The 15,851-nt window shown below is 45.7% G+C and overlaps 2 protein-coding genes across 2 annotated transcripts in view; both read right to left on the bottom strand.

The window, feature by feature from the left end:
- Positions 1-13,514, bottom strand: part of LOC118472306 (uncharacterized) — a 34,262-nt gene extending 20,748 nt beyond the window's left edge. Inside the window, exons 1-2 of the mRNA XM_035960287.1 lie at positions 13,294-13,514; positions 9,928-9,978 (exon numbers count right to left, since the gene is read on the bottom strand). Coding sequence (XP_035816180.1) covers positions 9,928-9,978; positions 13,294-13,514 — 272 coding nt within the window. The remainder of the gene's footprint in view (positions 1-9,927; positions 9,979-13,293) is intronic.
- A 976-nt stretch (positions 13,515-14,490) lies between these two features.
- LOC118472213 (uncharacterized) lies at positions 14,491-15,597 on the bottom strand. Its single transcript, XM_035960021.1, has one exon. It carries the CDS (start codon positions 15,574-15,576, stop codon positions 14,632-14,634), a length of 945 nt encoding a protein of 314 aa, XP_035815914.1. The 5' UTR covers positions 15,577-15,597; the 3' UTR covers positions 14,491-14,631.
- Positions 15,598-15,851: the final 254 nt, after the last annotated feature.

The following is a 15,851-nucleotide window of genomic DNA, read 5'->3' as shown; positions in this document are numbered from 1 at the left end:
CCAGACGGTCCGCGGTCCGGACAGTCCGCGCCTGTGGGCCGGACGGTCCGCGCATGCGCAGAGCAGTTTAGGGTTCCGAGTTTTGTGCTATGTTTGTTGGATAGATTTGCGGAATTAGCTCGGAATCCAGTCGTGTAAAGGGTCCAGCCCCCCTCCTCTATAAAAAGAGAGGTCTACGGCCGATTTGTAATCAACAATCGAATCAATACAACTTTTATTCGCATTTTATCCTAGGAGTAGTTCTAGTCTAGTTTAGGTTTAGCCTCCCAATCCCCAAATTCTTCGTCTCTCTTCGGCTCTACGTCGATTAGAGGAGTCTAGGTCGGCCGGCCCGAGCCTAGACACCACCTAGGATCTCTCCTCCCCGACGGGTCCCTCCCGGGAGCGAGATCCAGGCGCCGCCGGCGACTTCCGCCGCCTCTGCGTACGCGCGGACCGTCCGGCCCCAGGGCGCGGACCGTCCGGCCGTCACGCAGAGAAGCCCTAGCCGCGCACCAGGCCGCGGACCGTCCGGTCCCAGGCCGCGGACAGTCCGCCCCTGCGCAGAGAATACCACCGCGCCTCGCACCAGGCCGCGGACCGTCCGGCCCCGCGCGCGGACCGTCCGCCCCTGTGCAGAGAGCACCGCCGCCGGTTCTTCTTGAGTATTTGGCGCTCCGAAAAAGCGTCAACATACTTTTTGGCGACTCCGCTGGGGAAAACACATCTAAGCTCATCAAATCGGCCCTCAATGGCCGGTTCAAGGGATAGCTCTGATATTTCTCCAAGCAACATCATAGAGCCGACTTGGGAAACCTTGTCGGCTGACGAGCAGCTCCAGTTCGAGGAGCACAAGGAACGGATGATCCAGGAGGCGAAAGCAAAGTTCTTGGCCAACTTCAAAGTGGACAGGAACAACAAGATCGTCCGACATCGGGCGACGGATCCGGCTTCGCTCCAACCCACGCCAGATATCCCCAATGTAAGTAATACCAACGATCTGCAATCTCTTAGAAATTATGTAGAAGATCAGCGGGAACAAATGCAGAACATCATAGGGGATATGCAAAGCGATCTTAAGAGACTAGTACGTGCATTTGATAAATCTAGTACCGCAAATTTTCCTTCGCACGAGGTTGAGTTAGGAGATAACGCGTGTAACACATCGGCTACAGGTTGTCACGACCAGTCACAACCCCTTTATGGGATGCCGATGGACACATACCCTAAGCAACCGCAAATCGGCAGCAAACCAGCCGATCTGCACATGCCCGGACCGTCCGCACGTGAGCACGGACCGTCCGGGCCAACAACAGTTGGGCCTATTTTTAATGAGTTACCTAGATATGTGCCCGAACCACCACACACGACACAGAATCTAAACTACCCAGTCGGACCATCCGCGTACAACGACGGACGGTCCGCACATAATCACGGACGGTTCGGGCCAATGACCGGACAGTCCGCGCATGACCTTTTTGAGGAGGATTGCTACCTGAATCCTCACCCGTCCCAGCAACACTTCCCATCACACTATGCAATGCACCAGCCCATTAATTCAGGATCCAAAGCCCAGGAAAGCTTTCCGGCCCCACCTAGAAGGCCGGAAAGAAACGATCAAACATATGAGCCATATAGAGCAAATGGAAATGCAACACGTAACTCAAACCAATGGGGGGAAAGACAACATGCTAATATCCAGCCAACCCCACCTATGTTTGACCAGAGAGCCGGTGGTCTCGCACCGGCTGCCATTGATATAGTAAGGGAAGAAATAGCCGGGGCGTTCCGAGATAAGCTCGGAGTAAGCATGGTCCCTGGGGGGCAATCATATCGGAAACCTTACGATAGCCGATTTGATCACCACCCATACCCACAGGGAACCAGGATACCCGAATTCACAAAATTTTCGGGTGATCAAGGGAAGAACACACGTGAACACATAGGCCAATTTTTAGCACAATTAGGAGAGTTGGCCGACACAGAGGCATTTCGCGTACGTTTATTTTCGTTATCTTTGACAGGAACTGCATTTGCATGGTACGCCACTTTACCTCCTAATTCCATTTCATCATGGGGGGATTTAGAACAAAAATTTCATGATCATTTTTTCTCCGGTGACTATGAGTTGGATTTGGTAGATTTAGTGTCGTTGCGACAGGCAAAAGATGAATCGGTTAATGATTACATCCGGAGATTCCGAGATACAAGAAACCGATGCTTTCAAATTCATTTAGCAGAAAAACAGCTAGTAGGATTAGCCTTTAATGGTCTACGATATTATTTAAAAGAAAGACTAGAAGGCATCCAATTTTTTACACTAGCACAGTTACACCAGAGAGCTTTGGCTTGCGAAAGCCGGAGCAAAGAAACGGCTAAAACAATACGTCACAACGTACATATAGTAGAATGCGACCAAAGTAGCTCAGATGACGAGTCAGCAGAAGTGTACGCTGCTGAAATGGTTTGGCCAAAACAGGCCAAATCTTCGGCTTGTGCCTCCTTACAGCCGGTTCAAAAGAAACGACAAGAGGAGGTTAAGTTTACATTTAATGTTGGTAAGTGTGATAGAATATTTGATGAATTACTCAAAAATGGTAATATTAAAATAAATCACACTGTTCCATCCGCCGACGAGCTAAAACGTCGTGCGTACTGCAAGTGGCATAACTCATTTTCTCATGCCACTAATGATTGTAATGTATTCCGTCGACAGATTCAATCGGCCATTAACGAAGGACGATTGAAATTTCAGGAAATGCAGGTGGATACAGAGCCCTTTCCGATGAACATGATTGACTTCGAGGGCAAGAAAGTCCTAGTTCGGCCAAACACAGCCGATAAAGGCAAAGAGACAATCATCGGCAATGCTAAAGAGGCCGATGGGGATCGTAAAGTTTCTTGCAGGAAAGTGGTGGCCGAGAAGACTCCCGATGGAGGGGAGACCCTAAAGGTGACCATCACAGCCTCCAGTACCGGGGGCAAGCGCAGACAGGGAGACAGATGCAGGAGCCCGTGCTGCGTATCCCGGACGGTCCGGCACGTAGGCGCGGACGGTCCGGGACTCCACCGGACGGTCCGGAGAGCTCCGGCGGACGGTCCGGCCGTACTCAGGATTCACAACGTCCACGTACTTTCAAACCACGACGACCAGAGATAGGTACGTGGAAAACAAATACATTTAAAGCAGCTGGTCGGTTGGTTAAAGCCGACCCAACTTTTGATCAATTATTGTCTAAATACGTAAAAAAGAAGGCCGGCCCCAGTGACCGGCCAGCAAAGCGACCCCGCTCACCCATTCATGAGCAGCGCCAGGTCAGGCCGATTGGACCACCCCACCAATCGGAAGAAATGAAAGGTCATACTATACTAGTAAGACCTAACATACCTGCATGGACACCTCCACCTCCATATTCACCTATGCCATATCCGTACACATATTTACCTCCGCCATATGTCCCAATTCAAATGTGGGGCATGCCACCATATCCATTTGGGATGCCACAGTACCCCGCCTGGGGGGCACCCCAAACATCTGTCTTCAACAGGTTGACGCCACCAGTACAAGACCAATTGAGCACTGCTCAATCCGGTCACCAGGCACAAACCCAACAGGATTGCCGGACTACTCGGCCTTCAAGGCCGACCAATCCGGCAGGGGGGCATATGCCTGCAGCAACTCAAAAAACAACAAAAAGGGACATCATCAAAATAGGCACCGCAGATGTTGTCATACAGGGAGACAATAAAGGGCCGATGATTTTCGGCGAATCGGCCAATACAACCGAAAAGGATACGGCTACCATCAAAACAGCCGATCCAAAATACTCCATGCCTCGATGGTGCCCAGCGGGATTGACACGATCCCAAAAGAGAAAATTACAGCGCCTAAGAGCAAAGGAGAGCCAGGAGAAAGAGGCGGAAAAGACATTTAATGACACACATCCATTATACCCGCCACCGCAAAAGAAATGGAGACCGAAGGCCGTTGAGAAAAAAACAAACGGCCACAGAAATAGAAAGTCAATCTGCACCAAACGCGGACCGTCCGGCCCCTACGCGCGGACCTTCCGCCGCTCACCAGGAAGTCTCTGGACAACCTGCACCAGGCGCGGACCGTCCGGCCACCGCACGCGGACCGTCCGCCGTTCACCAGGAAGCCTCCAATGACACGACAACATCTATGGAAGAGGACGACCTGCTGGGAGAAGACCTGGTTGACTACGAGGCTTCTCCAGAACACCCAGGTATGGATGTAAATATTATTACATTTTCTGCCGATTGTACTATTATCGGCGACGATGAACCTGTTGTTGCCCAGTTTGATTTTGGTCCTAAAGAAGCCGCCTTTACTAAACCAAAAGAATCGGTAAATCATTTAAAGCCGCTCTTCGTGCGCGGTCACATTGATGGGATACCGATTGCTAAGATGTTGGTAGATGGAGGGGCGGCTGTAAATCTAATGCCTTATTCATTATACAGAAAATTAGGTAAACAAGATGACGAACTTGTCAAGACCAACATGACCCTCAGCGGTGTTGGAACTGATAGTTCGATCAAAAGCCAGGGGAGTCACGTCCGTTGAATTAACCATCGGGACTAAGACCCTTGCTGCTGCATTCTTCGTCGCTGATGTAGAAGGAAATTACAGTTTAATCCTAGGCAGAGATTGGATTCACGCCAATCAATGTATACCTTCTACATTACATCAAATGCTGATACAATGGGTAGGCGATGACATAGAACAAGTACATGCTGATGTATCGGCCTGCATCGCTGTGGCTGATGCCCCTGTACTCTGGACTTATGAGACTGCTACATGTCTCACAGGAGTAGACTTTTCTGATTATCAATTCATAAGTATAGATAAGAAAGGTTTCATTCCTGTAATGCTAGAGCCGATGGAGAATCGGCTAAATCCTAAATAAAGTTAAATGATGAATACACACAAAGTTCATGAGTCTTTGGTCACGGACAGTTCGGCCGCCAAGGCCGGATGGTCTGGTCTTTCACAAAAGAGTTCGGACTTTAAGACCGAACATCTACCACAGCGAAAAGACAGTATTACGGATGATCCGGTCCTCGAGACCGGAAAGTCCGCCATCACGCAAAGATCATCTGATTCCTCTGTGGGGGACATGATAGAGGAATTCAGAGATCTTGATAAACTAGGACAGGGGTTTACATCGGCCGATCCTTTGGAGGAGATTGACATAGGAGATGGTAAAACTCCAAGGCCGACTTTTGTAAACAAGACCCTGGAGACCGATTCTAGAAATGAGATGATCGGTCTATTAAAGGAATATTCAGATTGTTTTGCTTGGAATTACACTGAAATGCCTGGACTAAGCCGAGAAATTGTCGAACATCGGCTGCCTATTAAGCCTGGTTTCAGACCTTTCAAGCAGAAAGCTAGAACATTTCGTCCAGATCTTCTCCCACGAATCAAGGACGAAATCCACCGGCTGCTAGAAGCTAATTTTATTAGACCTTGCAGATACGCAGAGTGGGTCTCCAATATTGTGCCGGTGGAGAAGAAGGAGTCAGGTAAGCTTAGAGTATGCATTGATTTTCGCAATTTAAATAAAGCAACTCCTAAAGATGAATATCCCATGCCCATAGCCGACACATTAATCAATAATGCATCAGGAAATAGAATTATTAGCTTCCTTGATGGTAATGCTGGATATAATCAGATTTTCATGGCCGAAGAAGATGCGTCTAAAACGGCCTTTATATGTCCAGGCTTCATTGGTTTATTTGAATGGGTTGTCATGACATTTGGTCTTAAAAATGCTGGTGCTACTTATCAGAGGGCTATGAATCTGATCTTCCATGAGTTGTTAGGAAACACTGTGGAAGTCTACATTGATGATATTGTAGTCAAATCGGCTGAGTTTAGTTCTCATATAGCTGATTTGCGTAAGGCCTTTGATAAAATGCGTCAGTATGGTTTGAAAATGAACCCACGTAAATGTGCTTTTGGAGTGTCGGCTGGTAAGTTTTTAGGATTTGTCATACATGAACATGGTATAGAGATAGACCCTGACCGAATCAAGTCTATTCGGAATGTGGGGCCTCCGACCTGTAAAGTCGAGGTACAGAGGTTCCTCGGCAAGGTGAATTATTTACGAAGGTTTATTTCTAACCTAGCCGGGAAGATTGATGTGTTTACCCCTATTCTTCGGCTTAAGAATGATGCCGAATTCGCTTGGGGGCAGAACAACAAGAAGCATTTGATCTCATCAAAAAATACTTATCTTCGGCTCCCGTATTAAAAGCACCACAAGCAGGAGTACCATTTCGATTATACATTGCAGCTGAGGATAAGGTCATTGGGGCTGTTCTGACACAAGAAACTGAGGGGAAGGAGCATGTGGTGGCATATCTAAGCCGAAGGTTGGTGGATGCTGAAACAAGGTACACTTTTATTGAAAAGTTATGCTTATGCTTGTTTTTTGCATGCACCAAATGTAGATGTTATTTACTGTCTAGTCATTGCACTGTTTCTGGTCAAACCGATGTGATCAAATACATGTTGCATAACCCAATTATGAGTGGTAGAATTGGTAAGTGGGCTTATGCACTCATAGAGTATGACTTGGCCTATGAACCATTGAAATCTATGAAAGGCCAAGTCATAGCAGATTTCATTGTAGAACATCGGGTTAATGATATTCATGAACTAGACATGTCATACCTCACTATTACTCCATGGACTTTCTATTTTGATGGATCGGTTTGCAATGAAGGGCAAGGAATTGGCATTGTGCTTGTTTCACCAAGTAATGTCTCCTTTGACTTCTCTAGCCGATTGAAAACTTATTGCACTAATAATCAAGCTGAATATGAGGCCCTCCTATTCGGTTTAGAACTTTTAAATGGTATGGGAGTAAAACATGTGAAGGTATTTGGTGATTCTCAGCTGGTCGTCCAACAAGTGTTAGAAGAATATCAATGTTTTGATGGTACTCTAAATAGTTACCTTGAGAAATGTTGGAGCATAATTCATTCTTTTGACGAATTCAGTATTCGGCATATCTCTAGAGTTGAGAATCATAGAGCTAACGATTTGGCACAAGATGCATCAGGTTATCGGATAAAGAGAGGGAAGTTTCACAAAACTGAAAATCTGATAACCAGTGCAGAGCCAAATTCCCAGGTCGCGGACCGTCCGCATGATGGCGCCGGACCGTCCGAGGTTACCAGAGATGTTCTCTTAATCGATTCGGCTGACAATGAAGCCGATGCAAGAGATTGGAGGACACCTATACTTAATTATTTACGAAATCCCAATATCAAAACAGATAAAAACATTCGGCGAACAGCTTTCAAGTATGTTTTGATGAGTAACGAACTTTACCGCCGAACAGTCAATGACATCCTGCTTAAGTGCTTGGGCCCAGATGATGCTATATTAGCCATGGCTGAAGTACATGAAGGGATTTGTGGTACTCATCAATCAGCTCCAAAGATGAAGTGGTTGTTGCGAAGGTCCGGTTTTTATTGGCCTAGTATGATAGCTGATTGTTTCAAGTACTACAAGGGTTGCCAAGTGTGTCAAAAATTCGGCGACCTACAGTTGGTCCCTGCAGCCGAATTACATCCTATTATTAAGCCTTGGCCGTTCAGAGGATGGGGATTAGACTTTATTGGAGAAATTCATCCTTCATCATCAAAGGGGCATCAGTTTGTGTTAGTTGCCACTGACTACTTCACCAAATGGACTGAAGCCGTTGCTCTAAAGAACATGACACACAAGGAGGTAATCGAGTTTATAACTGAGCATATTATTCATAGATTCGGCATTCCCCATACCTTAACTACAGATCAAGGTACTTCTTTTATGTCAAAGGAGGTACGTGAATTTGCTGAATTATACAAAATTAAGCTGCTTAATTCATCTCCATATTATGCTCAGGCCAATGGTCAGGCCGAGTCTAGCAATAGGACATTGATTAATTTGATAAAAAAGAAAATATCTGATAATCCTAAACATTGGCATAAGATTTTGTCTGAAGCTTTATGGGCTCATAGGATATCTAAACATAGGGCTACTAAAGTATCTCCTTTTGAGCTTGTCTATGGGCAGGAAGCAGTGTTGCCTGTGGAAATAAGTTTGAATGCTGTCAGGTTCGCCAGACAAAATGATCTAACTGCTACTGATTATTATGATTCAATGATTGATAATATTGATGAGGTGACCGACAAGAGGATGATAGCTTTGGGAGCAATAGAAAAGGACAAGATCATGGTAGCCAGGGCCTACAACAAGAAGGTCAAAGCAAAATCATTTCAAGTAGGGGACCTGGTGTGGAAGACCATTCTGCCTCTAAGGAATAAAGACCGGAAGTTCGGGAAATGGTCACCAAGCTGGGAAGGTCCTTATAAAGTAAAACAGGTGATGTCTGGCAACGCCTATTTACTACAAACATTACAAGGCAAGGACTTGCCTAAGGCTTTGAATGGGCGTTTCCTCAAACAGTACCATCCTAGTATGTGGCAAGATGCCTAAAAGAACCGATGTAATCACATCGAGTTAGTTGCTTTTGGTTTGCTCAGCTCCACCAAAAGGCAGGGGGGCATATGTTGAGCCTCAAATTGAGCGGGCGGACGGTCCGGCCCTGAGGCCAGACGGTCCGCGGTCCGGACAGTCCGCGCCTGTGGGCCGGACGGTCCGCGCATGCGCAGAGCAGTTTAGGGTTCCGAGTTTTGTGCTATGTTTGTTGGATAGATTTGCGGAATTAGCTCGGAATCCAGTCGTGTAAAGGGTCCAGCCCCCCTCCTCTATAAAAAGAGAGGTCTACGGCCGATTTGTAATCAACAATCGAATCAATACAACTTTTATTCGCATTTTATCCTAGGAGTAGTTCTAGTCTAGTTTAGGTTTAGCCTCCCAATCCCCAAATTCTTCGTCTCTCTTCGGCTCTACGTCGATTAGAGGAGTCTAGGTCGGCCGACCCGAGCCTAGACACCACCTAGGATCTCTCCTCCCCGACGGGGTCCCTCCCGGGAGCGAGATCCAGGCGCCGCCGGCGACTTCCGCCGCCTCTGCGTACGCGCGGACCGTCCGGCCCCAGGGCGCGGACCGTCCGGCCGTCAGGCAGAGAAGCCCTAGCCGCGCACCAGGCCGCGGACCGTCCGGCCCCAGGCCGCGGACAGTCCGCCCCTGCGCAGAGAATACCACCGCGCCTCGCACCAGGCCGCGGACCGTCCGGCCCCGCGTGCGGACCGTCCGCCCCTGTGTAGAGAGCACCGCTGCCGGTTCTTCTTGAGTATTTGGCGCTCCGAAAAAGCGTCAACACCGTGGATCCCTGATCCGGTGGCCCGTGTTGAATACCAGTTCATAACATTAAGGGGCTTTTAATCTGGACTGTTGGTCTACAGATCTATGGTCCATGGTGCATGCAACCGATGTGGTTGTGGTGTTCTTGCGTAAGAAACCCTCGGAGTTTTATAAAACCAACCCGCGATCCTCTTTGCTGAAACTGATCACAAGCAAGTCCCTGAAATTCACAAGTCATTGGTACTCGACTTTAATATGAAATTAATATTAAAATAGCCTTCAAACTTATAAAATCCATATTTTCTTCATATTAACTCTGATTTAGTCCGCTCAAGTTGCGTTATCTTTGTAGTAATGTCATCTACCCCTTAGTAAACCTTATTTTACTATTTAACATGTCCTCAAAATTAAATATTGATTTGCCCCATGTTTACTAGATTAGCTTTTCTAAAACAAAGCTAAATTGTTCCATCTATAATTTGATTAAAATATAATCCTTAATCAAGTTATAACTTAGATTAAAGTTGAATTAGCTATTTCCTTAATATCTTTTCTCATATGATTTACATTAATCAACATAGAATATAGTTATTATTATTTAATCACGAAAATCTTCCGAAATTCATATCGTAACTCCGAATTTATTGTTTCTTGAACCCACGATGGCCTCGAAAGCGCGGAAGAAAGGCCTCCACCTTCGCAGGGGAAGCCCGCTGTCCTCGTGTCGTGGTAGCGGCGGCGGATGTAGGCAAGCCGGTGACGACGAGTAGAGTCAGGGGGGTGCGAGCAGTGGACGAGCGGAACGGGTGGGTGCAGATAGATTGAACTGGGACTAGGAGAATTGGCACGCCTTGTTATATAGAGCTTAGCTAGCCATTGTCAGTTGCCATGCACACGAATAGATAGAGACTGATAGATACTAGCATCGATCTAGACACGGGGACATGCATTGAGTAGTATAGTCTCTTTCGGACCAGGGAGTGAAACTTAAAAAGTTATACATGGATTCATTAGTCTAATTAAGTTTAACGGGCCAAAGCCCAAATAAAACACCATGCACGATACGTAACAGAACGGAAATCTTGTCGCGCGATGCCATTCTTCAAGTAGGCAATTGTAGTGATGAAATAAATAATTATTTAAATATCAATTTTTTATTACGAACAAATATGATATAGAATCCTCTATGCAAATTTGTATTCACGTTTTTAGCATTTAGCTTATAAAGATTTATAAAAGGTAAGACTTAATTTTATCATATATCTTATCAAATATAGATATAAAATTCATATACAAAGTCAGATATACAAATACGAATATTTTTCACCTTTTTCATTGCAGGGAGAAAATAACACATCAAATAATTTATACAACATTTTATTCTTGTTTGTGATCATGTTCTTGATAGCATAAGAAAAAATCAACAACAAATTTCATATGGATCTTTTAAAATATTAAATTGTCCTAATAATTTAGATATCCACTTTCATCCCTATACAATCATGATATGCTCTGCACGCTCGCAATGTCATCCTTTTCTATGACTATGCGTTGCCCCACCGATGTTGTGTCGATGCTAGCAACTGACTTGCACTTGTGCATGTCCAAATGCGTCCAGGCGCAACAGCATGATTACGGTCGCGCCACTGTGCACGCACACCGCCTGTCATCTCCAGATGGGACATCTAATACAACAGGAAAAGCAGATCGGGCCTTGGGCGCAAATTTCTGTCTCGCCCGACGCTGGGCTCGCCCTCGGGCGCAATCTCCATCTCGCCCGATGCTGAGCTCGTCCTCGGGTGCCATCTCCGCCTCGCCCGAGCTCGATCTCTGCTACCTTCTCGCTGCGAATCCCGCAAGCGACCACTTCGCCAACTGTGGCATAAGTCAGGGAAAGCTCGACCGTCGCCTCGGGAAAACTTTCGAGTCGCCCGAGCAAGGCTCCAGGGGCAAAGCTATATTGAGTTTAGGGGGTGCAGATGCACCCCTAAAAAATACAGAACTAGTTATAATGATCAAATTTTCACCTTATACGCCTACTGCTCCATCCCCTTACGTGGCCCGCCGACCACTTGCTGCCTCCGGTCGTTTTGATGGAACCCCTTAGTGTGCAATAGTCTAGCAACGCTCGCGGTCCCGCTCCCTACCTCTCCGGTGAGGCCGCCGTGCCCTGCCAAACCGTCGGCCACCCTATGCTAGAAAGTGCGGAAGAATGTGGGGCTGTTGTAGCGGTATGAAAAATAGTTTGCATTTTCCAGTGGGAGACTGAGGTGGAAGACGAGGGCACCAACTAGGGATGGGAATCGAATTCCCCGTCGGGTTTTAATGCGTCCCTGTCTTCACGACAAATTTTTTTCCCACAAAGATCTCCACGAATATTTGTAGGGGACATTTCTTTCCCCACGACGATAAATCCCTATTGGGATCCTCGTCCCGCTTAAATTATAATTAAAATATATTTCATATGTTATTAATCCAAAGCATTGTCACTTATACACATTGTCAAATATAAAATCATTATATATATATTAAAATAAACACATTTGTATAATGAGTGATCTTTGACAAGGTAGTTATTTATTTTTATTATTAACTATTACATAAAAACATCGTCACGTGTAAGTTTAACGGGTCCCATCACCTAAGGACTAATATGGAAAATCCATTTTCCCGAGGGATTTCAATTTTCCTAGGGAAAATGAACTAATTTTCCTTATGAAAATGGAAATCCCTTGAAAAATGAGGTTCTCAAACTAGCCCTAATGGAAGAATTCTTCGCGGAGAATCGGGAATCGGGTCACATTGATCTTTCCATACTCCATATTTCTGCTAAAATTTATATAACACTAGGTGTATGTGAATGGAATAAAGTGAAATGTAAGGCTATCTTCAACAGTTTACCTATATTCATATCTATATTCAAACTCCAATCTGCAAATAGTACAAAACAGTATTTTGCGTGACTATATAGATGAAATGTTAGATATGGTCTAATGCGTCGATAGATGTTATGAATTTGCTAGATTTTTCGTAGTGGTTAAAGCATAGCCTGTTAAACAAGTATTTGGATGTGTGATCACGATGTAATACGAAAGAAAATAAATGGGATCGTTATCAGCTTACTCTATTCACAGGAGTAGTTTTATGAGACGTTTTATATATTAGAGTGTCGCATCACACTTTTTATGATATAACACCATATTTGTTAGAGTTAATTAGAAATATGTCACTTAAATTTTGGAAAGAAAGATAGAAACTAATTTATTTTAATACCACTTCGTAGCATCAAAATGAACTAATCATCTAATTTGTAAAAGTCGTGTGACACATGAAATTTATCATATTTATTATAAAGTATTGTATATGAAATCATGCCAACTCAATTCCAAGGCATGGGAAAACTCATGAAATCATCATTGAAAGTAATTTTTTTATCTCCATTTATTTTATACATTTCTATTAATCATTTAGATGTATTTTTTATTGTCATTGTAGTCTATTTATTTTTCCAATTTTTATAACCTTTTTCAAAGTTTCAAAGTTTTGGATGATTTCTTTTTTTAAAAACAGCTAGAAAATCGATATCGATCTGGTCCGTTAACAAGAAACTAGATCGGTTTACCGGTTTTCGACCGGTTTTGTAATGCCTGCTGCCACCCAAACCCTGTACTCAACAGTCGATCACCAACACTCAATCAAATATTTTCTCTTTGGAATTCTTTGTAACCACACACTTGGAATGAACCTCTCGAATTCCTTTTGCGATAATACAGTTGAATCCATTTTGATAATGCACTTTGTAGTCGATGGCTCTCCATTCCATGGAGTATTTGGTTGTTTATTTGCAAGTGTCCCTAACTAATGTGCCTAACTATTTCACTGAACGACAATATACTGTTCCTAGGATTTCACGAGAGCAAATCCCTCCGTATCACGCACAGAGAAGGTCGTCGGTGGCCTTCGCTAAATCCAATAGCTAGCCTGGTCTGGCAGCACTGGCAACTTAGTAGTAGTTCCGGTTGAGGAACCGCCTGACAGCTCCGACAATGGCGCCCAGCGCCAAGAAGAGAATGAGTGTGTCGAAGCCACCGCCTACCCCGACGGACACACTCGGACCGGGGGCGAACAAGAACGGCGACCACCCGTAGCTGTATTCGTAGCCGCCGAAGAACGACCCCTCGTAGCCGTATCCGCCTCCCAAAGGCAGCGCCACCGGCGGTGGGTTGATGTAGATGTTCGTCCTGCGCATGCATCGAACAAGGTAACATTTTGCATTCAGCGGACACAGCATGCATGTCAGCTGATTCGAGTTGCATCTCTTTCTTCCTACGCTAGATTCTTGTAGACGGTTGAAATTTTAGTCTGAACTAGTGAGCTGAACTGTCAGGAAATATATAGGATCTATTTAGGTATCATTTGATTCACATATTTATAAAGTAATAGTTAATTGATAACGTTAAATCATGTTAGTTTAAGTCAGGATCGGACATAGGGGTGTGCGACCGATGCGCTTGTTTAGGGCCCCTAATTTCTAAGGGCCCCAAAATTTTTCCTACGCAGCGCAAGGTCATAACTCTATTATGGGGTATGCGGCCGGTGTGCTTGTATAGGGCCCCTAATTTCTAAGGGCCCCAAAATATTTCCTACACAGTGCAAGGTCGTAACTCTATTATCTAGCCCACATCGTGTCTTGTCTTCCATTCAAACGTCTTAGTGTCAAACAACGAGTATAAGTTATTTATTAAATTTTTATTCACCTGTTTTGTTAGTGTATCTTTTAGGCCTCCTTTGAAATGCAAGAATTTTAGAGAAATCATACAGGAAATTGACAGAAAACAGTTCATTTTCATAGGAAAAATGCAGGAAACCGAAAAAATCCTCAATTCCAAATATGCTTTAATAATTATAATATTTGATTATTCTTTTTCACACGGTTTGTGCATGTTTATAAGCTTACTAGACGCTAGTGTTTCAAGATCCAACTATCGACATCATGTCTTTAACTAATGAATCTAAAAAATATAAATCAAAATATAAATCTAGTTATGAAAACCTTAAGAAAAACAAAGAATAGATGATATAACTTAGGGTCCGAAGGGAGATGTGGACAAATTTATTATAAAAAGTCACAACGTCTAATCAAATCCTTGCACTTGATAGTTCTATTTTTTAAATGATTTATTGAGAATGGACTTTTATTCAATAGTTTTGTACATGGGCTCGATTTCATATGATAAAATTTCTCTTGGACAGGTAGTAGCAGAATAAAATATGCTATGTCTCGGGACTGATGATTCTATCTCATTACACGTAAACAGAACATTAAAAATGCACAAATAATGACTACCTAAGAACAAGATTCGGCCCTAAAGCACGTGAGAAGGAGGAGGCCTAGAACGACTGACGCCTAACGAGGTCCTAGTCCTACATCCTACTGGGCCTCTCTCCATACGATGGGACGCATCCTTCTTGCATTGCTTCTGCTCCAACAGCTTCCCCTCCTCCTCCTTGATGGTCTGGATGCTGCGCCGACGCTTGACTCCATCGGCTTTTTGGTAACCCTCCCGTAGCTTGCGTTTTGTAGCCTCCATCTTCTCGTTGTCGGCGACGGACGACTTCTTGGTCTCACTCATGTTCTTCTGGTGGTTCGATAGAATTGCTGCGGTCGGAATTGTCTTTGTTGGCGGTACATAATGCTGCTTCTTGTGTTCCTCGGCGGTGGGAAGCATCTTTGCTGGTGGTACTTGTAGCCTCTTGCTGTGCACCTCGGCGGCGGCGGCAGCGGCAGGAAGCGTCTTTGCTGGTGGTACGTGCGGCTTCTTGTTGTGTACCTCAGCAGCAGCGGGAAGCATCTTCTTCTCGTCGACGGCAGCGCGCGGGAGCGGGATCTGATCAGCAGAGAGATTGTCGAGTTTCTTCTTCACCGCTACAGCAGTGGCGCAGGAGGCTTCGACGGCCACCCTCCACCCGCGCACGACGTCGCGCGCGAGGCTACGGATCCGGGAGGACCCGTGGTTGCCGAGGGCGCCGACGGTCCTTGCCAGATCGGTGGATGCCAGCAGGTCGTGAGGGAGAGGCGCGACCAGCAGCGTCTTGAGGGATTCGACCATGACGTCGTCGAGCGCGGCGCAGAGCTGCTCGGCCACGCCGTCGTCCGTGGCGCCGCGGAGCAGCACGACGATCTCGCCACGCACGTCACGAAACTCGGCGCGCGGGTAGCCGCATGCCTCGATCACGCCGTCGATCGCCTGGAAAGCGCGGTAGAATGGCCTCCACCTCCGCAGGGGAAGCCCGCTCTGCTCGTCGGCCATGGTACAGGCGGCGGACGGCGGATGCGGGCAGGCCGGCGACGGGTAGGGTCGGCGTATGCGAACGGTGGACGAGCGGGTGCAAGAACTGGAGATTGGATGGGGAGTGTTGGAGACTTGGCGCGCCTTATTATATAGAACAAGCCGACGGAGTCCGACTCGGGTTTGCCGTTTGCGCTTCTCAGCGTGACGACATCTACTCATCTATTCCGACTTCCGCGCTTATCTGCATTAAAAAAATTAAATCTCAGTCGCTGATCATTAGAAAAAAAGGCTTA

The sequence above is a fragment of the Zea mays genome, chromosome 6, assembly GCF_902167145.1.
Source record: "Zea mays cultivar B73 chromosome 6, Zm-B73-REFERENCE-NAM-5.0, whole genome shotgun sequence".
Taxonomy (NCBI): Eukaryota; Viridiplantae; Streptophyta; class Magnoliopsida; order Poales; family Poaceae; genus Zea; species Zea mays.
Note: the sequence above shows the minus strand (reverse complement) of the source record. Positions and strands in the feature narration are given on the sequence as shown.

Excerpts from the sequence above, each read along its gene's own strand:
- LOC118472213 (XM_035960021.1), bottom strand. The coding sequence starts at position 15,576 with ATGGCCGACGAGCAGAGCGGGCTTCCCCTGCGGAGGTGGAGGCCATTC.